Source organism: Piliocolobus tephrosceles, chromosome 8 (assembly GCF_002776525.5).
Source record: "Piliocolobus tephrosceles isolate RC106 chromosome 8, ASM277652v3, whole genome shotgun sequence".
Taxonomy (NCBI): Eukaryota; Metazoa; Chordata; class Mammalia; order Primates; family Cercopithecidae; genus Piliocolobus; species Piliocolobus tephrosceles.
This window is the reverse complement of record NC_045441.1, coordinates 49,424,599-49,446,936: the sequence shown is the minus strand read 5'-3', so window position 1 is coordinate 49,446,936 and position 22,338 is coordinate 49,424,599. Positions and strand designations below refer to the sequence as shown.

The 22,338-nt window shown below is 52.6% G+C and overlaps 1 protein-coding gene across 1 annotated transcript in view; it reads right to left on the bottom strand.

Moving 5' to 3' along the window:
* Nucleotides 1-200: 200 nt before the first annotated feature.
* The window catches only part of MINDY4 (MINDY lysine 48 deubiquitinase 4), a 132,858-nt gene continuing 110,720 nt past the window's right edge, over nt 201-22,338 (bottom strand). The window contains exons 14-18 of the mRNA XM_023186026.2: nt 20,662-20,725; nt 17,312-17,473; nt 10,247-10,427; nt 9,633-9,705; nt 201-630 (exon numbers count right to left, since the gene is read on the bottom strand). Coding sequence (XP_023041794.1) covers nt 582-630; nt 9,633-9,705; nt 10,247-10,427; nt 17,312-17,473; nt 20,662-20,725 — 529 coding nt within the window. The 3' untranslated portion in view covers nt 201-581. The remainder of the gene's footprint in view (nt 631-9,632; nt 9,706-10,246; nt 10,428-17,311; nt 17,474-20,661; nt 20,726-22,338) is intronic.

The following is a 22,338-nucleotide window of genomic DNA, read 5'->3' as shown; positions in this document are numbered from 1 at the left end:
CCTTCTCCTTGGAAGGCTCTTTTCCCGTATCTACTTGGCCAGGTCCAGCCTACCCTCCAGGTCTACCTCCATTCTCCTGGGGCCCCACGCGGGCTCTGGGCAAATCGCCCACCACTTTCCCCACACCAGCCATGATCAGCACAGACAGTGCACACCACGCTCTTCGCGGCTACGGAACAAATGAGTCTGGGCCCTTGACATGGGTTTGACTTGTTTTATAGAAAGCCAGCTACCAGAAATAATGAGTCCTCGGGGCCAACCACATCGGAGGCCTGGGTGAGGGACCACCCAGCGGGGAGCAAGGGAGGGATGCAGACAAAGGCAGCAGAGATCCTGGCAACCTCCTTCCAGTACTCAGCAGTCACAGCTCAGCTGGGAGGGGACACATAACACACTGGGTCTCCAGCACAGTCCTGGGTGGGCCCTTCATGGAAGGGGCAGGGAGGCTCTGGATGCTTCCGCAGCCACACTGACCCAGGCTGGGGTGGCATGAGACTTGCCCCAGAGGCCTGGGGTTCAGCTGTCATCCTCGGTGATGAGGTGATGAATGGTGGCCCACAGGGTTTACCCACATCCAACAGTCACAGGATGGGGTCTGAGCCGTTCCAGTTCACTGATGCCCCCTTCCACCTAAGCGTAGAGTAAGGAGAGAGACAAAGAGAGATCAAGCTTCAGGGTCCCAGATGAGAGCCCATCTCTTGCCTCCACTTCCCGAAGGTTTTGTCTTGGAGGCTTTGAATAGTTCAGTTTCCATCCTGTTCATCTCACCACTCCAGATTCACACACAAACCCACACACCAGTCTCTTACGAAACACAAATACACCTAGGGCCCCAGAGAGCAATGGAGAGGCCAGGTGGCAGGTGATGCATTCTTTTGTACCACAACCTACTTTGTGCCTGGCACCACTGGGCCCTCCACTGAGGCCCTCCACTGACATGAATGATCCACACATGTGGACCAGCCGCTCTCCAGTGGGGCCCAGTGGTTGGCACTTTAGAGGCACCTGTGCAGTCCTAGACATGGCTGAGTGAAGAACAATGGGGAGAGAGCGTGGGGAGGGGCCAGGAAGCTGGCATGAACTTGTAAGGGTTCTGGGTTTTACTGAGAGCCAAAGAAAGGCAGTGAACAGCTGTGAGCACTAAAGTAACATGACAGTTTTTTGTTTTGTTTTGTTTTGTTTTGTTTTAACCTGAAGAAGCACAGAGTATAACTAAATTGTGGTCCAGGGTTAGAGACAACTGAATAACAGTTTAGTTACAAAAGAAAGTTACTGTAGGTGAGACCATGACATGTCCTAGCACTTGATTTTAACACATGGTGCTACTTTTCTAAAAACACTCAGAGGAAATCAAATTTATAGCAGATGGAGTGTTTACATAAAATCTGGCACTAGGTATATTATACATATACAGATATCCTAAGACTATATATGAACTAGGAAACAGATGTTGAATATCTCCCAGCAGTTCTACAGTGCAGAGTTTGAGGCTGGAATTCATAAATGCTTTTCCAAGTATGAGGTTTGGGCAGGGAACAGACATCGTGTTTTCAAAACCTGAAGATTTTCTTCAGGATTGAAGAAAAGTTTCTCCCAAAGTAACACAGTTGCATTTTCCAACAGAAGGCTTGGAACCACCAAGAGTTTTCAGTCAATGGTTCATCCTCAGCCCACTGTTCCCCATGTTTATGACATAGCCTAAACTTCCACTGAATCTCTTTCTTCCTTTCCTAGACTTAGGCTCTTTGTCTTTCCTCAAGTCAGTGCTTTCCTTCAATTATCGCATGAAAGTCTCTGATTTTTAGGTTGAAAGTGTCCCTTCTAAAGGCAGCCAGCTTCATACTCACCTTGTTCTTCCAACTCACTTCCCTCTTGGTTACGGACAACTTCTTGGTATCTGTAAAGACTGGATTTTCCCCTTGCATATTTTGAATACTTTACACCATTCCATTTCCCTTCGAATGAGCAGAAAGATTTCTTGTCATTTGGAGAAAAAAGTCTTCATGGCAATTCTGTGCTTCTTGCTCCCCTAGAAAGGTTTGGTGTGGAAGATATTTGCATACAGCCCATTTGGAACAATTAATATTGCATTCTCCTCCTAGCTCTGCCCGGGACACTGTGAGGATAGATCGTGCATACCATCGGGGAATGTAAGGATGTCACATTCATCCTAGTCAAGACACAAGATGCAATCCTGCCCTACGTTGTACTCCCTAGTCAACAACCCAAGAAATTTTGATTTGTCCAAATAGGAATGCTGAATTGTATCTTCTTGTTAAAACACTTGGCATAAAAGGTTGAAATGGGTGGATGCTGGAGAACACGCTCAGCCAGGAATGTTACACTGTTTGGGGCAACTGTGTCCAAAACTTTCTCCGCCTCCTCCTCTGTGTCATTTGCTGATGTCCAGTGATGCTGAAAGATCTCACCCAAAATCGGGTTGTATGGCCTTTTGGCAACCAATCCTTTTCTGCCAGCATGAAAGGCTGAGAGTTACCCTTTTACCACCTGAACCATTCGGTTCCTGGGATCCTTCTGGTCATAAATGCTTAGAAACACATCTGGTGTGCAAAAATATCTGCATACATTTTTAAAAGAGATACTTTAAGAATAAATACTGAAAGAACTACCTTAGTGAGATCCATTCCCGGTCTAACTTGTGACAAGAGGTGCACGATAACACTCTCATGTTCATCCACAACCCCACCTCCCCTTCCTCAATCATTTTGAAGTGAAAAGACCAGCATCAGCACTTGTTCCATCGGATGTAGAAGAATTAAGTGCTTCTACACTATCCAAGTGCTTCAGACTATTTACAGGGCTTCTGTGCGTCAAGCAGATCCAGAGGAGTCTACTGGGTTTCGGGGTTGAGCTAGTTTGATGGAATTTATCTGCATGATAGCGTTCATCTTCACTGCTCATGTAAGAGACACTGGGGCTGTATTCGGAGACAAACTGGCTTGGCTTGGCGAAGTTAGACTGCTCCTCGGCGATGAGCGCCCACTGCTGATACTACTTGGAGGTGGAGTCTGATGATGTCCTGTAGTAGCTAATATAGGTCCAACCAGCAGGAAAATGGCCACTGCTCTGGCTGACACAACTGAGCAGGTTCTGGAGGTAAGCAGGCTGGGAAGGCATTGTGCTGACCCCTGTTCCTGGGTACTGAGTTCATCTATTATGTCTGCTGGGTTAAAAGCGCCTTAGCAATCTGCAGCCACACAATGAGGGTTGGAGATTTTCAATTTTCTTGTTCTGTTCATCATCTTTGCAGTTTGGAGTGTGTCATTAAAAAGCTTTTATTGTTCTATTAAGATTTGTGGGGAAGCATTGAAATCTTGGACACCAAGGAACACGTCCTGAATGCAGACTCCCAGAGGGTGGCAGAAGGGAGGCAGGAAGGACAGCAACATGCCTGCTCTCAGCCTGGTCCCCAGGTCCCTTCACCCCACCCCTCTCTATCCTTCCAAACCTTTACCCTCCCCACTCAGAAAGACTGAAGTACCTCCTATGAGCTCCCAATTTACAAATTCCTTGAATCCTGGCAAGCTGCTTCAGTGCAGGGGTGAGTCACACTCATCTGCCACTAGACAACATCTGTGTCACCACAGTGGCTGAGTCTTACTATCAGGCTGTTGAGTGTGGGCTTGGTTTTGAGGTTTCCTATAGACATAACCAACCCTCTCCATCCAGCCAACAGGTGCAAATGCAGGAAGAGTACTAGAAACACCACGGGGAAGCAGTTTGCAATTACAATAGAAAAATCAAAGCAGAGACATTTTAAAAATTAAAAGGGCCGAGCCATGACACATGTTGTGCCTGTGTAGGGGATGAATCGAATCGTTCCCCGATTGGAATCGTTCTGAAAGCTTGTGAGTCAATTACAAGGACAAGTAAGAAGGGCTCTGCATATGCAACCAACAACTGTGGACAGGCACAGAAAGGGGAGGGATGAAATGGAAACACCCCTGAGGAGCAGAAGAGACCGAATCACAGTTCCAGACTCATTCATCAGTGCTAATGCAGGAGGCAACTGCCAGACAGCCAGTTTACAGCCGGGTCTCTCATCCTCGTACCTTAAGCATTTTGGCTGGGTAATTCTTTGTTGTGGGCGCTGTCGTGTGCATTGTGAAATGTTTAGCATCCTCTCCCAGGGCTGAAATGACTAAAAATGTCCTCAGACATTGCCAAATAACCCCAGGGGCACAAAATCGTCCCATTGAGACCACTGGCTCTGTAAAAACACCATGGTCCCTGGGGTTCAAGTCAACTCAAAATCACAGAGAAAGGCACTTCATGGCGGAAAATAAGGCCCTGTGCCCCGAGAGGCATCACTGCAACAGAGGGGTGGTTACCTGCCTGAACTGCTTTTCAATGTTGATGAACTCTGTGTTTTTCATGGGGAAAAAAGATGCCTCATAGAGCCTGTGTCAGCCAGGACAAGACAGCAGGCCTGAGTTTAAAGCTCCCGATTGGTAGAAAATCATCCAGGGACTCTTGCACACTTTGTATCTCCAGACAAATAGGCCTGTGTGAAAGTTTCCATTCCCAAGCTCCAGCCATTCGGAATGGGGAGCAGCTCCAGGATGAGCCACGTGGGTATCCCTCAGCCCTGGGCCTTAACCCCTGCTGGGCCCTGCCCAGTCTGCCATCCTGCAGGATCAGATCCAGATTCCTCTTTGCAGAAGTGTTCTCTGACTGCCAGGCCAGACGTGGGTCCCTGTCAGCACCCAGGCCAGGCTCCAAGGCAAAGCTGGTTTCACCAGTGCCTGAAGCCTAGGCTCCAGGTGGAGGTGGCAGGTGGCGGAGCTGCTGCATGAACACGACCCCCCAGGCCCGCTGCTCCTCGTGGACGCCTGCTTAGGGAGCAGCCCCGCCCTCCCAGGCACTCAGCAGGAAAACCACGGTCCTCGCTCACGTTTCAAAGCCCTGCCTTGCGCTCTCCTCTCTGCCTGCTCCTGAGCCCTGGCCCAACTTGCCACCGCCTGATTCCTCCTCCTCCCCAAGGCATGCCCAGAGGTCACTGCGGCTCACAGGAAAGCAACTGCTTCCACAGCTCTTCTCTCAACCTCACAGCAGCTCAGGAGAGGGATCCTTAGATCCCAGGGACAGATGGGGAAACTAAGGCGGGGAGAAGAACCAGACCTTCTGGAGCTCACACAGCTTGATGACTGCAGAGCCAGCACAGGGCAGGTGTGTGTGGGGGGCAGGGCGTCGGAAGAGGGCTGGCAAGGCCAGTGGGGAGTGACAGCGCCCAGAGAATGCTCCTCTGATGGGTGGGAGGCACTATGGACAGGGAGCCTGGGCAAAACGGTGTCAGCATGGAAGCTGAACGGGAGGTTCCGCAGGCAGTGAAGGTAGCTGAGGGAGGCGGGTGCTCTGCCTCAGCCCCTCGAAGGCACCATACCCAGCTGGAATTACATTTTCAATTTCTCGTCTGCACCTCCGAACAGAAACATCTGTGCCCCAGCCCCAGGCTCCGGTTATGGGTTCTTTCCTCTTTTCTCTGGACTGCTGACAACCGTTTCATTTTTCTCCCTCTAGCTAGGCTGGAAGCATGAGAGAGGTCACTGTGTGTGTCTTGTTTGGAAATGACCCTAAATTAGCCTGTTTTTGCTGAGATGGTTACAGTACAACAGGAGGAGGGGACAGGGGACAGACCCCACATTCCTGACACAAGCAAAGGTAACAGGAGGCTCTCTCAGGCCGAGGTTTGCATCACAGCAAAGTGCAGAGACACATGAGATCTGGGACGGTTTGGATTAGGATGCTGTTCTCTGAAGGCGACATCAGCAGTCTGGGCTTGTGCAATGCCACCGAGGCAACAAAGCCAGGTGGTGGGAAGTCACTGCCCGCTCAGTGACCTTCCAATGGGCTAGGACAGCAAAAGCATAAGCCACAGTTCCTGGAGCTTGTGACTGAAAGAGTGGCTGGGACACAGACCTCTGTTCTAGAGGCCTCCATCTCACTGTCTGTAAAAGAAGAGGTGATAACAGGGGGTGCCCAAAGGCCTTTCTGTAGAGTCAAGCAAGCTGCCAGACAGTCAGCTGTGTGGCTCGGGGGTTCTTGCAGGGCATCAGAGCTGGGTTTAAGGGTGGGTGGTGCGTCTTTCCCTGGACTGTGACAGGGTTGATTCCGAACTTGACTTTTGGCTGATGGCAAACTCTCTTGAGAGCAGGAGCCAAGTCCTGCTCAGCTGTTTCCTCCACGGTATCCAGACCAGGGGTTCTATGAGGGTTGACCTGATGTAGGGGAGTTCTGCCTGCCCACCAGGCTGGCCTACCCTGCAGCCCCACCCACCGAGCAAGATGGACAAGATGCTGTGGGCACACAGCTGCCTTTTATCAGGAGCTTGGGTTCTGACTGCAGCCTTTGAAATGACCTGAGCTCATGCTGCGACGTCATGTGCATCTCCTTCCTGACACGGTGGGGCCTTCCTACAGACAGCAGGACTTACCCGTAAGAGGCCAGGCCCACTGGAAGTGGGTCCTCACTGACCTTGGAGGCCACTTTCCATAGTCTGTCCCTTTGGGCTGTTTGAAATTCTGGGATGGAAACAGAACGCAAGCCTTTGTAATCAGACCCCTTGGACTAGGATTCTGCGAGGCTGGGCCTGCTGTCTCCCATTGCAGTGGTATGTTACCTGACGGGTATGGGGGCAGTGTTCTCACTCTCCACTCACCCATTCCTAGCTTTTCTAGGAATAACTGCCCAGGTGGACCCGCCATGATAGGGGATTGATGTGGGAAGTGGAACAGGCAGGCAGCTGGTGTCAGCAAAATTCTAGTAGACATGGGACACAGACCTGGGGATGAGGGGATAGCTAATGGAGCTAGGAAGAAGGTTCCCCCGGCCCAGTGCCTATGGTAGGCCAGAGAATCAATGCCTCACTTGATACCCAACTCTCACAAGGCAGCAGGGTTTTGAGGCGGGGGTGGGTACTGCCCTTACCTGGTTCTCAAAGTGTGGTACCGGGACCAGCAGTATCAGCATCACTCAGGGACTCCTTAAAAATACAAATTCTTGGGCCCTGCCCTGGACCTACTGAATAAAAAGCTCAGAAGCCCTGGGTGTGGGGCATGGCGATTTATGTTTTTTGGTTTTGTGTTTTTGCGTGTTTTTTGAGACAGAGTTTCCCTCTTGTTGCCCAGGCTGGAGTGCAATGGCATGATCTTGGCTCACTGCAACCTCCGCCTCCTGGGTTCCAAGCGATTCTCCTGCCTCAGCCTCCCGAGTAGCTGGGATTACAGGCATGCGTCACCACGCCCGGTTAATTCTGTATTTTTAATAGAGATGGGGTTTCTCCATGTTGGTCAGGCTGGTCTCAAACTCCCGACCTCAGGTGATGTGCCCGCCTCTGCCTTCCAAAGTGCTGGGATTGCAGGTGGTGATCTGTGTTTTAACATATTCTCCAGGTGACTCTGATGCCCCTGAAGCTTGAAGCCACTGCTTTGGAGCAAACTTTCCCCATGCATGAGCCACAAATGCATATGGGCTCCCCTCAGCCCCTGTGTGCTGCACAGATAGAATTATTTTCCATCCATGACTGCTCGAGGAGATGCTGGGGCTCAGCCTTGTCCAAGCTCACACAACACTGAGCAGATGTGATGGCAGAGAAGGGCAGGGCCCTGGCTCAGATCATGCAGTCTCTCTGCTTCCCACATCACCTCACTGTCACCTGCTTACAAGTGGCCAAGAGGCGGGGGAAGGAAGTCCTGGGAGATGGAGGCAGCCAACAGAAGAGGAAGAGGAGCTTCAGGCCCGTCTCCACACACTAAGACTCTCACTCTGCGTGGACTGAGCTCCACGCAGTCCAAAGCCCCAGGTCAGTCTCAAACAATTGTCAATTAGCGCTGAGCCCAAGAAGTCCAATCCTGGGCCCACACTGGGAGGTGCTTGGTGAGTCATGCAGTGGAATAAAGATTTCTGGGGAAAAAGGAGTTACTCCAGAAGAGGCAGTGGAGAGGTGTCAGGTGGTGGGCCACCCACTGGGAGTGATACAGAGACACAGAGTCAGACGGAGGCCTTCAGAGAGGGTCCTGGGAGTCCAGGGGCAAGCAGAGGCTGTGTCCAGGGTGTCGGAGCCCTGCTCAACAGGCCCGCCTGCAGGAAGGATGCCCTGTGGCCTCCCACGCTGTCCTGTACAGATGCCAAGGCTAGTGTCACCTCCTGTCCCCACTGCTGCCTTTCTCTCATCACTTTGAATGAGTGGCCCTTTGTACATGAAAGGAAAGCGACCTGCAGGTGCCCTTAATCCTCCCGACGAAAGAAGCACCGGCACATGACCCTGCAAGAATGCTTCATCCCTGCCTCAGGGGGCGGGCAGGTGGATGGACGGACGGACAAAGCACGTCGAGGATGTCTCTGTGCTCCTCCCACTTCCCCTTCCTGGTGTTTCCACCATGTGAACGGCTCTCTTTCTCTGCATCTCCTCTCAAAGGTTCGCTTGCCTGTGGTGGGCATCAACCCTAAGCACACTGTGGCCCGTGGATCTCAGGCAGTAAGCATTGTGAGGCCTCGCCATTTTCCATCCCCCTGCCACAACCCCAACCATTTCACAGGCAGAGAAATGGAGATTCTCTGAGATCACACCAAATCAGGAGTGGCTGAGGTCATGATCGTGAGCACAAACACCATAGAGCACTTAGTAATGTCCCAAACACTCTTCACAAGGTCTGGTGAGCAAGGTATGCATCACTCCCATTTTACAGATGACAAAGTGGGGTGCAGGAAGGTGAGGTCCAGTGGCTCACACCAAGAAGCGGCAACACCAGGGCTGGAACCCAGGCAACTTCTCTCCAGAGCCCACGCTCATAAATGCTACCAGTTCCACTGCTCCTCCAGAACGGACTAGGATCCAGGCCTCTGCTTCCTGAGCTACTCCTCTCATGCATGCTGAGGCCTCTGGATCATTCCCCAAGGGCTTTGTGAAGGGCCTGCCAGGGCAAGGGGAGCACTTCTGACAGTTATGGCCCCACCAGCCCAGGGGTCCGCTCAGAGAACACAGCAAGGAGGTGAGCCCCAACTCACCCCAGTTACTGAACATTCCCCTCCCCTAGCCTGAGCCTCAGCCTCCCCTTAAATACAGAGGGGCTGGGTCTGAGAAGTTGAAGGTCCCACTTGCCTCTGAGGCCACAGGCATGCTGCTCAGTGCTCAGAGTGGCCGAGCTGCTCCTCCAGCTCCTCCGCAAGCAGAGGGTGCCGCTCCAGGCAGCACCTCCCACCACCCCCAGGCTGGGCCAGGGCTCCCAGCTTCCCATCCTCCTCAAGCCTTCCCCACCCTCAGGTAAGCACCCCTGTCCTGCCTCCTTCGGGCCTAATGGTACTTGCCACATCTGGCTGCTGCTGCCTTGAGGGAGGAGGGGCTTCAAGAGGTACCTATGTAGTCCCCACCCCCCACCATGAGGGCAGCCTCAGAAGCTGCCTAAAGACGCATCACCACTGCAGACCACACACTCCTGAACTTGGCCCCAGTGACCACAAGTGGAGAAACCTGTGTCTTTCCAATCACCACACCCCTTTGAATCAGGGTGGTCAGGAACCCATCCGTCTTCCTGCAGGCCTGACCGCCCCCAACCATGGCTTCTCAAAGCTATTTGGGGTGAGGCTCAAAGCCAGAGAGGGGCTTGACTCACTTGGTTCTGATGCAGAGCTCGAGGGGTGGGACAAGGTCGTTGTCTGTGTCATCAGAGATGGTTTGGGTGGTATCTGGGAAGGAGCAGAGAGGCACACCACACGTCACCCAGGGCCCTGCACTCACCCTGAGGTCAGCACAGACCGCTCCCGGGACCCGACCCCTTCTAGTCCCTGTCCCCTCCTCTCCATCTCAACTGGACCCACCCTCATCCCTGACATCCGTTCTCACCTGCACAACTCACTGGTCCCCACCCAAGTCCCACTTCCGCTACCACAATACTCTTTCTAAAAACACTTCTGATCTCACCACCCCGATTCTAAAACCTTCCATGGCTCCTCACTGCCTGAAGAATACATCCAAGCTGGTCAGCATAGTATTCAGGGCTCTTCACCATGTGGTATAGGCTTTACCCAACACCCTTAATGCCACCCACTGCTCAAGGCCCAGCTCTGGCCGCCTCCTGCAGGGAGGCCCTGCGGGCATTGGCTCTCTGATCCCTCAGTCTGGACACTGGAGTGTGCACTACTCTCTGTCATGGGGGATGGTGGATATGAATGCTGGTTTCTGTGATCAGCCTGGAGGCTCCCTGGGGAAGGAGGGGAGGGCCCGCACCAATGGTCAGCCGGATCTGCTCCTGCTGGTTGGCCAGGCCATCGTAGTAGTACAAGTCAAAGAGCCTCTCAGTCCTCCAGTCACGCAGGAGCCCCAGCTGCAGGCTAAAGAGGACGCTGAAGTGACTCTCGCTGCACACCACCCAGATGGGGAACCTCGGGGTCTTCAGGAAGCAGCCAACCTGGATGAGGGAGAGGCCTGATGTGAAGTGCCATCCCCAGGGAAACGGGCCAGGGCATTTTTCTGTCTGACCCAAGGCAGGGCTGACCTCAGAGGGGCCCTGCTGAAGATCACGTCTGTGTCTGATGCTGGGAGCCCCCCATGCTGCTCAGGCCACCAGGCTGTTTCCCAGGGCCATCCCCGCCCTGCCACCCCACCTGCTGCTGCTCGCAGGGCCTCTGCCATACAGACCCGAGACCCGGTATCACTCGCCCCCTCCTCCCCCATATCTAGTGGTTCCCAGTACTGCTCATTCTGCATCCAAGAGCTCCCCTACTGCCAGCCTTTCCTCTTGACATCTGCTCAGCCTCCAACATGTACCATGGCAGTGACTTCCTAACCAGTTCTTCCCACACCCCTCAGACAAATTCAGCTTGTCCACTAGCCTAGAGCTTGCTTACCCTTGGACAGCTTGCATCTCCCAAATCCCTTGTTGGAGCAGAAATAGTTTCCTCCTTCCAGCTCCCAGGGAGCACATTACTAGGTGCCCACCCACCTCAGCCGCAGCACCTCTGCCTCATGCTCGACAGATCACACCCTTAAGTTCCAGGAGCCCGAGGTAAGTAAATGTTGGACGAATGAAATTTCTCATGGATGAAGCAGGACTTGAACTAGAACTGTACGGTAGAGACAGGGAGGAATGGAGCCCTGGGGAGCCAGGAGGGAAAGGTCTGAGTGAGAAGTCTGGGGGGGTGCCAGGAATGGAGGGCCAGAGAAATTCAGGGTGCAGCAGGGCACTGAGCTTGCAGCAACACTTGGATAGGGAGCATTCAGAGCAGGGGAATTTCATGGTGGAAGCGTGTTTGTGGAAGACAGATAAGGAGGAATAAGCACCGGGGCCCTCAGCACATTGCTAGCATCTTGCCTGTAATGGGAAGAGAAGTGACAAGGGCCCCCTGTGAAGCCCCTGAATGCCTGGCCTTCAAGCACTTTCCCCCAGCCCCTGACACTCCTTGGGCGGCGCCTCTCCTGACCCTGGGCCCTGGTTTATTCAGCTATGTACGTGCCATGGGCCAGGCTGATTCTGGCCTAATCCCCACCAGCCCCAGGGAGATGTTTGCATGCTCAGGTATTTACAGCTACAGCCTGTGGATTAAAGAAAGAATGGGAATTATTTTTCCAGTGGGGAGAAGGGCATGCTTTTTCCAGAACCCTTCACAGGAGAGTGGTCGAGCAGCTCCCATCTTGGTCTGGGATGTCTCTGACAGCGGGGCTGTGCTCTGAAGGTCCTGAACCAGGTCCCCAGTGAAATTCCTGCACATTTAAAGCTGCCTCCTCCAGAAGGTAGGGGGACAATCTTTACAATGCACTTGTCCTTCTTAAGGTTCAAGTGTCCCCTCCCCCAACACCGAGGCCTCACCCCAGCCCTGTGTGCCATTCAAGTGGACTGCAGAACTCATTCCTTAGTGAAGTATGGGGGAATTAGATGTCTTACAGGACGTGGCTGGACGTGCCTAACCCCCACGTAAACTTGGCTTCCATTCCATGCTTCAAAGAGGCTTTTCTGGTGAGGGCATCGCCAGGAACAGGGAACCCTGACACAGGGACCCAGTATTCATTCACGGCAAGGAGAGAGCCCCGAAGCTGACCAGGGAACAGGACTTTGCACAATCAGCCACCCTGAATTTTCCAACAGAGGGACAAAAGCGCAGCTTGCCACGCAGAAATAACAGTCGAGAGATTAAGGGAAAAAAGCTGCCCGAAGAGTTTATAAATGAGTTTCCTCATTCAGGAGCCTCTTTCCAAGTGGGTGACATTTTCCAGAAATGAAATTCACTTCCTTTAAATTCTTGGGTAACCAAAGGCTTGGGGTGAGGCTGGAGTTGGCGGGGCGGGGCGGGGGTTGGGGGGGTGGGGGAGGTGCTGGCGGGGGAGGGCCACATTTCCTACAGCACAGTCTGAGGCTTTGTCCTGGTGGGGGAACATGTAGCACAATCAGGGATTACTTAATCTTCTAGGGTGGGGGTTGTGAATGGCCTAAAGCCATCCATGGACAGCCAGGTTAGAAGCACTCACTTAAAAGGATTAGCATTTACTTGCCTCGAGTTATGCTGTGGCATTTCTAAGGACAGAATTTATAGTGTGGCATTTCTAAGGACAGCAATGGGGACACAGTGCTAGAGACAATAAGAACAGTGCTGTCCTTATGGAGCTTACCAGATTGATGGGGATGACACATGAACTAAATAATCAAACCCGTACATTTCCACTGTACTTTATTGAATCCAGGATGCCCTCAGATTCGCTATTTATTTATTTATTTATTTTTATTTATTTATTTTTTGAGACAGAGTCTCGCTGTGTTGCCCAGGCTGGAGTGCAGTGGCCGGATCTCAGGTCACTGCAAGCTCCGCCTCCCGGGTTTACACCATTCTCCTGCCTCAGCCTCCCGAGTAGCTGGGACTACAGGCGCCCGCCACCTCGCCCGGCTAGTGTTTTGTATTTTTTAGTAGAGAGGGGGTTTCACTGTGTTAGCCAGGATGTTCTTGATCTCCTGACCTCGTGATCCGCCCGTCTCGGCCTCCCAAAGTGCTGGGATTACAGGCTTGCGCCACCGCACCTGGCCCGCCATTTATTTTTTGTATCACTAAGAAAGAAAGAAAAAGCAGGTGTGTCAAAGTCTGACACACCATCAACTGTAATAATGCATCAAAATTTCAGAAGTGCTCAAATGTGGTCAAGTTTGCATCTTAAAGGCAATGAAATGTGATGCTTAAAATCCAGAAGAGGCCCTATGAAGGAAAGAATAAAGATACCCTGATGGTGACTGACAAGGTATGGAGGGGACAATGAGAAGCACCCCCTACTTAGATGGGGTTATGAGGGCAGGAAAGGCTGCCATTTAGGAAGTAACATTTAAGTCAAAACGATGAGAGGCAAAAGCTGGGCAGTGGAGGGTGCAGCGTGCACAAAGGCCGGGAGGTGGGAGAGAGCCCAAGAGAAGCCCCAGCCTGCAGGAGAGAGTAGCGCAGGCTGAGGTGGGAGAGGAAGGCAGGTGCAGGTCCGGCAGGGCGTTGGGGGTGGTGGGAAGTTTTGGATTTTAGTTTCTGCATTAGTCTGCTTGGGCTGCCATAACAAATACCACGGACTGGGCAGCTCAGACAGCAGACATTTATTATCTCACAGTTCTGGAGGCTGGAGGTCCGAGTTGTCACCAGGGTTGTTTCTGAAGGCCTTGCCCCCGAGCTTGTAGGTGGTTGCCTTCTCCGTGCCTTCAGAAGGCCTTCCTGCTGTGTGACCTGTGTCCTAACCTCCTCTGCTTAGGAGGATGCCAGCCACACTGGATTGGGACCCACCCTAGTGGCCTCATTTTACCTTAATCATTTCCTTAAAGGCCAAATACAGTTATTAATACATCCTGAGGTACTGGGGGTCAGGGTTTCAACACAGGAAAGGGAGACATAGTTCAGCTCACAACAGTCTCGGAGGACTGGAAAACCACTGAGGGTCCAGAGAAAAGGAATGATATGATCGTGCGTGTATTTTTAAAGATCACACTGGCTTCAGTGAAGGGACAGGATTGGATAGGGGGAAAGCAATGGCGACAGGAGCTGAATTTGGCTGGGCTGTCACAGGTGTCAAAATCAGCGATGCCGGTGGCTCTGACCCATGAAAGTGGATGGGCTTGAGAAACAACTTCAGGGGGAGGCACATGTCCTCCTGATGGAGAGGACATGCTCCTGGTTGAGTAAATGGGTGGATGGTGGCCACCTCTGAGCTGGGGAGGATAGGAGGAGGAGGGAGCTTTCACAACTCTGCCTGTCAGGCAGTTTTCCTTTGTGGGTCCCTTCATGAAGACGGCAGTGAACATGCCTTACAGGTCTTGAAAGAAGTGCTGAGGCTAAACTCCCTGTCCCACCCCATCCCTCCTGGACTGTCAGTCCCCCATCACCACCATGACCACGAGCCTGAAGGGACGTGACCTCCAACTGCAGCCTAGAATGCAGTCCACCCCTCGCCGGTGAGCCTTGTCCTGGGCCAGCTGTGGGACTGAGGGAGCGAGCTGGAAGTCAGATGGGCAAGACCAGCCTGGTGGGGTCACAGATAGCCCATGGAGGTCCTATAGGACACAACCAGGCCGGGCCAGTTACTTATGGCAGGGGGTGAGTTTCTCTGGCACAGAGTTTCATCTGTTTCCCCAGGCACAACCTGAGTAGGGGTCATCTGGGCAGCTCACTTTTAGGTAGGACCTCCTCCTCCCACATACTCAGTGAGGGCCCCAGAACCCCAGGCTGCAGTGAGAAGCCTGGAGACAGGCTGCCAGCGAGGGGCTTCACCTGCTAGTGAGTGAATGCTGTGGACGTCATGGCCCAGGCTGTTCCAAATGCCAGTCTTCCCCGTGGCTGTATCTGTGCTGCCTGAGGAGAGGGCCAGGCCAGGCCAGGCCAGAGCAGGGGCCCTGGCTCTGAGTCCAGGTCTGGGCTTGGGTGCTGGACTACCTTGGACTCCTTCTATGTCCAATGTGGCTAATTGTGTAGGGCCCAAGGGACTTGGGGACAGAAGGGATGGAAGGTGGTGTTAAAGAAGAGGGAAGGGGCTGGGCGCAGTGGCTCACGCCTGTAATCCTAGCACTTTGTAAGGCTGAGATGGGTGGATCCCTTGAGGTCAGGAGTTCAAGACCAGCCTTGCCAATATGGTGAAACCCCATCTCTACTTAAAAAACAAAATTAGCATGCCCCCGTAATCCCAGCTACTCAGGAGGCTGAGGCAGAAGAATTGCTTGAACCCAGGAGGCAGAGGTTGCAATGAGCCGAGATCACTCCAGCATGGGTGACAGAGTGAGACCTTGTCTTAAAAAAAAAAAAAAAAAAAAAAAGGAGAAGAAGAAGAGGGAAGGGCTTTGTCTGAGCTGCCGGGCTCTGAGCCTTCAGCGGAAGGCAGGGTTGAGGCCCAGCCCTCAGTGAGCTCATGGAGGAGAAGAGGAGGCCAGGGCTCCTTCCTTAGTGAGCTTGTAGTTGCAAAGCAGAGGAAGGAAGCATCCACCTACTGCAGGGAAACAAAACTCCCAGTCCTCAACTGAGCACAGAACAGCCGAGGGTCTATGTGGATCCAAGAAGCCCACGAGGAGGGGAGATGGTTGTAGGGCCTGAATTTCTTCAACAGTCATTTTATTCCAAGGGAAGGATAACCTCAACTGGTTTTCCCATCAAGTACCCCCCTGCACAGACCACAGGAAAATAGTTTACTCTCTGACCAACGCCCTCGACCCAAGAATGAAACCAGAGCTCTTGGTGAGCCTGGGAATTCCATGAACCTGGCCAAGGTTACCTCTCTTGGCCCGTGGAATTTTGAGCTGAATACTTTCAGAGCACACCCAGGGTTTGGTGCTCGAGAGCCCTGGTGCTTCTCACCAGCCACATTCCTGGGCTCCCTCCTGACACCAGCACAGCCAGGAAGTAGGCACTCTCATTCTTTCTTACCCCAAGTCTTTGGGACCCAGAAGTCTGCTTTTGGTGTTCCGGGGGGTATCACCCAGAGAGGGGATCTGGGGAGGGGGCTGCACCACATGGGTCATTAGCAAGACACAGCACACCTCAACATATGGGAAGGGTGGGTAAAACTGAGTCCTGGCTTAAAACCCTAGTCTTTTTCCACCCTGAAAATCCAGAGTAGAATCGCCTGGCACCATCTGCCTGGCCCCACTGAGTCAATCTCTGTGTCCTGGTTCTGAGGATATGTGGTGAATGAGGCTTCATCCAGACCCTCCAAGAATCTTCGCAGGGCGTGGTCACTGTGAAAAGCACTCCTGCTGCCCCTCAGGACAACCCTTCCCATTTAATCAACCACAGAACAATGGACTCTCTGAAGCCATGGAAAGCAACGCTCAGAGAAAGTTTCCATGGCAGCTAGAACAAGAAGGCAGGGTCCAGTGCTCCTCTGCCCAGCTCCCTCAGTCCCTGGCCACATGCCCCAGAGGTACAGTCACCCATGCCCTGTCCAGTTTTACCTGGCGGCCCAGCCCTTTCTGAGCCCCTGGCTGCAGTGACACAGGATGCAGAGGGACCACACGACAGCAAACAGGATGTGTGAGGCCTACTATGGGTTGAACTGTGCGTCCAAAAAGATATGTTGAATCCTAGCCCCCAGTACCTCAGAATGTTACTGTATTTGGACACAGGGTTGTTGCAGGCATAATTAGTTAAGACGAGGTCATACGGGAGTAGGGTGGGCCTTTAATCCAATTAATCCAATATGACTGAGGTCTGTATAAGAAAAGACACACAGGGAGAAGGTGGCCCTATGATGATGGATGGAGGCAGAGACTGGAGTGATACATCTATAGAAGCATCACCATACGGTCAAGGAACGCCAAGGATTGCCGGAAAACACCAAGAGCTAGAAGAAACAAGGAAGGATTCTCCTTACGGGTTTTGGAGGGACCATGGCCTTTCTGACACCTTGATCTTAGACTTCCAGCCTCCAGAACTGTGAGACAGTAAGTTTCTGTTGTTTCAAGCCACCCAGTCTGTGGTACTTTGTTAGGCAGCCCTAGGAAACTAACACAAGGCCTAAGACCTTAAGTTCCTGTCCCTTGGGAAGGCTCCCCCACCACACAGACACCAGCTGCAGCCACTGTGACCCACAATCACAGTGGAAATCCCTCAAAGTCCTTTTCAAACAATCTTCCCCAGAACACGGTATCAGCTGGCTTTGGGTCTGAATTACAGGCCTGTAGCCACAGCAGAGAAGCTGTACTTCTTCCCAAGCCCTCTGTGATTCCAACTGGACCCGAATTTCAGCCAGCTCTGAGAAGTGGAGTCCAACTTTCCTTCCCCTCTTCCCTCCTTCTCATTGCTCCAGGGAGCCAGGCTCCCCTACTTGTGGTGAACGTGAGCATCTGGGTACCTGGCACACGTTGTAATGCTCAAAGAGAGATAAGAAGCCAATATCACTGCGTGCAGCAATGCCTCTGAGAAGTGTGATGTTCCCATCCCCAGAATCCAGCTCAACCACGTCGTTGAAAACGTTGGACACAGCTTTCCCAGTCAGGAGCAGATTGACAAGTTCCTGCAGATGAGAGAAAGGGGAAAGGCTCATCAAGTCTGAATCAGTTACTGAAAGGGTGGAGAGGAGACGGGGGAAAGAGAAAAAGGTTGGAAAAGGAAGGAAAGCAAGGAGGAAGACAGCCTGAGAGCAGAGGAGACTGTGACTTCAATATTCCCACAAGCCCTGTGGGAAAGGCACCATCTTTTCTCATCAAGGTGACTCCAGGCACCCATCCACCTTTATTCCACAAGCACTCATTGAGTACTAACCATTCACAGGACCCTGTCCTGTGCTGTAGGCTACTGGGGGCACTGGTGAGAGGGTGAGATATGGCTCTTGACATGTGCTTTGCGTCTAGACTGGGGAGTCAGGTGCATGCCTGCACGTTGACTCACAATGCAGGATGTGGCTGGGGCTGTAAAAATGTGTACACGGAGTACTCTGGAGCCAGATGAACTCAAGGCCACATGACCGAGTCAGGGCAGCTTTAAGGAGAAGTAACATTTGGGTGAGTCTTAAACGATGTTGTTTTTTAAAGAAACCTTTTTATTTTGAAATAATTTTAGATTCAAAAGAAGTTGTAAAAATAGTACAGAGAGTTCCTGTGTACCCTTCACCCAGCTTCCCCCAATGATAACATCTTACATAACCAGAGCACATTATCTCAACCAGGAAACTGACCATGGTGCAGTACCAATAACTAAACTCCAGGCCTTGTTTGAACTTCATCAGTGACGGTGGGGTTTTAACAGGGCAGGGAAAGCCGAGGAAGGTACTTCAGTAGGCAGCAGAACAGAAGCACAGAGGTGGGAGTAGGAAGCCCAAGTCTGAGTTCTAGCTCTGCCTCTGCCGTCGTCTTACTGCGTGGCATGAGGCATTTGGTGGCCCTGTGACTCAGGCCACACACCTGGCAAACCAACAAGCATGCCAACCCTGGAACTTGGAGACAGTGACATGTGGAGCAACATTCCTCCAGCAGTCACCTGCAACCCATGCCTCCCACATTTTGGTGTACCAACATGGCTGGAAGGTCCCTTCCTTACACAGGGTAACCAGGGGTCCAACCTCCTGTTAGGAGTGGAGAAAATGGGGCTCACAGGCAGGTTACCCAAGCCACATAGCCCATTAGTGCCAGAGCTGAGCTTCCACCTACATCTGGCTCTCTCTGTCCCATGTGACTTCCCTCTTCCCTCAGTCCTGTTACCCTCATGGTACTATCTGCCTGGGCACAGATTCAAGATGAAGGGTGGCCTCTAAGGGCCTGCTGAGGAGGAATTTGAGCGAGCCCAGCCCCAGCATTAGGGCAGGCAGGTCTCTCTGTCTCATCCACCTTCTGCCACAGCTGGCGCTGCCTGTGAGGCAAGAAGGAGGCATCACTCCCATGGTGGAGCACGTAGGAATGGCCAGAACGGCCCTTGACCAGTGTAAACTCTGGAGGGCAGAGGTTATAGAGACGTTTTCCCCTGAATTGTGAAAATGACATCGGGGGTTAATAAATCCTTCAGTTAACACCAACACCCCTGCCCCAGTGATAGTAAAAGAGGCCTCCTCTGATGGCCGCAGAGGGACCTCCACTGGAGGGAGATACTAAAGGGGACTTATTGTGTCCTTGTAGAGGAAATGAGACACAAGAATTTGGAGGAAATGTCTGCTGTAAAATACGGCACCTCAGGGGCAGCAGCTGCTGAGAAAGGCATAGCCTTTTTCAAGCAAGTTCGAGTTTTCCCATCTGGTTTTTCAAGAGGAATAAAAGCCCCTGCTCCCTAATCTGTGTCTAAAACCTTCCTCATAGCAAGAAGCCTTCTTGAGGTGGTGGAGAAGGGGCATCGGGCCTCTCCCTGCTCCTAGACTTACAAGTCATACAACGGCAAAGCTCAGCAGTCCCTTCCTGCTCAGTGTGGTCTGTGAACCAGCAGAATCCCCCTCCCTGGGGAGCCTGATAGAAACTGAGAATCTCAGGCCTCAGCCCAGACCCACTGAATCTGAGCCTGCTCTTCAACAAGACCCCTAGGGGATTCATTCCAAGTGTAAGAAACCCTGGTCCAGTCCAAATGCCTCTTGTACAAATGAGGAAGCTGATGCGCAGGAGGGGAAAAAGACTGCCCCAGCTCATATTGTGAGTGAAACAGAGAATAGGGTTTGGGACCCAGCCCCAGACTCTGATCTGGGCTCCTCTGCACCCTGCTTGACTGCTCACACCTGGGCAGCATCCTTCTCTGCCCCAGAAAAGGGGAAGCTCCCATGGGGCAGGCAGGTCCCTGGAGTGAGAGTGGGGCCACCCTGGGCAACCGGAAGAGTAGCCACTCCCCATGAGGCCTTCCTCTAGGGTGGTGGGCAGCAGCCAACCCCCCAGTCCCTCTGTGGGTGCCCTGGACAAACCACAGGCCCCAAGCTTGCCTTGTATGGTGCCCAGGTAGGTTTCCAGAGCTGGACGCAAGTGAGCCGGGACCCCCAGGACAACTGAGTCCTCAGTTGGACCCAGAAGATGTGCAGCTCTGTCCAGCCCATCCATGCTATGCATTGTGGCCCCCCCATGCGCTGAGAGCCAGATTTCACTGTGGCCTATGTGGCCACTCTGGGAGGCCTCACCATGGGGAGAAAGGCATGGATAGAAGCCAGGTGTAGAGCTGAGCTCCCAGTTTTGATGTTCACTAGGTAACATCTTGAAAAGGTCCCTTCCCTGGTGTCACCTGGGTGACTGAGAGGATCGATGACAAGCAACTGTTCTCAGGATCTTCTCTGTCCCCGTGAGGTCCACTGAGGGCCCCTTTGTAATGATGCAGAGGGAAGGGTGGCTATAAAGACAACACCTTGTGCAAACATAGAAGGGGCCAGAGCCATCATCTCCCCAACTGGACCCAGGGTCCCCTGGCCCATGCCTGAGACATTACTCCCTGCGTCCTGGGCTCTGGGCTGTGTAGCACTTTGGTCTGAGTTCAGCCTCTTTTGCATCCTCTGTAGCTCTGGGCACATAGATCAGTGCACCGAAAGCTGTCCAGAAACAGACACGAAACTGAACTCTCTTTCTAGGTCTCCGTGACATGACAGTGAAAACCAGCAGAGGTGGGCATGTGAAAGCTGCTTGGAGAGTGTTGGCAGAGGCAAGAAAGACGTGCCTTTTTCGTGGGCAAGAGGAGGGAGAAAGACACCTCCCTCTCGGAGGGACAGAGGAGGGGGAAGGACCACCTGGGCCCCACAGCGCCCCTGACCTGTGTACAGTAGCCATGTGCTCCAATCAGGTGGCTGGTGGGGACATCAAAGTCCTGGCGGACGCTGGAAAACACAAGAAGAAGCATTGTTAGCACGGCTCTGCCTGACCCAGGTTGCAAACCTCACTAGGTGACCAGGTGCTCCCCTTGGGTTCCAGGCTAAGACCCAGAATTCCAGATTTGGTGGGAACCTGAGTGCTCTGTTCTATGCCCTCCATGGAGGAAGCTCCCACCCAGAAGGGATGGAGCTAGAGCCCAGGCCTCCTAAAGTAGAGCTCACTGCGTTCTCTGGACAATGGCCTCCACTCCAGTCTCACCAGAGCTCTGCCTACACTAGAGAACAGCAACTGAAGTGTGACACAGAAGAGAGGACTCTGGGTTTGGAATCCAGTGTCCTGAATTCACATCCCAACTGTCACTACCAATGGTGAAGACTGATGAACCTTCTTCCACCTCTGAGCCTCAGTCTGCCAGCCTGTAAAATGGGAGGAATACACTCTAATGTTTCCTTGAATTATACAGTAACAGTCACTACCATCTGCTCCTGCACCAGGCACTGTACACACGTTATTCCCTAAAACCCTTTGAGAAAACCAAGCCTCAGAGAAGGGATGTCTTGCTCAAGGGTGCCCGGCTCTGAGGCCTGTGCCTCCAACCCATGGTACCATTGTGGTTCCAGCCTCAGAATAGGGTCCTTCAAAAGGTGCAAGGTGAACACCTCCTTTGCTGAAGACATTCCCCAAACTGAAAGAAATGGGTTGAGCACTGCTGGGCACCAGAACAATTTAGTATCCCCGTAAGCAGAGGTCTGCCACACGTGAGGCAGAAAACCTTCCCAAGTCTCCATCCTCCTTCCCGGCTTGCTGTCATGCTAGGAAGCCTGCCATTAGGACATGGTTCCTTTTAGCCACCCCAAGGTAACTCCCTCTGGGAGACGAAAACTCTGTTGAACGGAGCCCTGTAAGGAGCACACAGGGAAGGAGCTGCTCTCTACTCACTGTGCTCAGCAGGTGGCAACTGCAACCCCCAGTCCCAAGTGAAGAGGGAATTCCTGGCTCTATTTTATAGATGTGGGAAGAAGTGCAGAGAAGCTGGCTCTGTGGGGCAAGGTGAGGCCAGGGAGCCTGGGTCCCAGGTCTGTCCCCCTCACCTCTGCACATGACCCTGGGGGGCACACACAGCCCTGGGGGGCACACTTGAACCTGGGGTCACACGCAGCCCTTGGGGGTACACATGACTCAGGGGGATACACACAACCCTGGGGGGCACACATGGCCCTGGGGGGTACACACGACCCTGGTGGGCACACACGACTCTGAGAGGTACACTTGACTCTGGGAGGCACAAACGACCCTGGGGAGCACACACAGCCACCCAGCACTGTGTCCAGGGCCTGGTTCCCTTCCTTCAAACACACCCAAAGAGAGAGGCCAGGTATAAGATTTAGAGAGGCAACCCAGGGGTAGGAAGGGCTTAGCAATCAGAACATTTATTTTTCCTTTCAGCGGAAGAGAAGAGAAACTTGGTCTCAATTTATGCTTTAAATCTAAGATCTGCCATAAGCCTACAAGCCTAAAATACACGCCTGGGTCTCTGTCTGCTTCCAAAACAAGTTTAGAAACTCAAGCTCCACAATACTTGGGGAAAACACTTGCTTTTGGTTTTAATAACCATGGC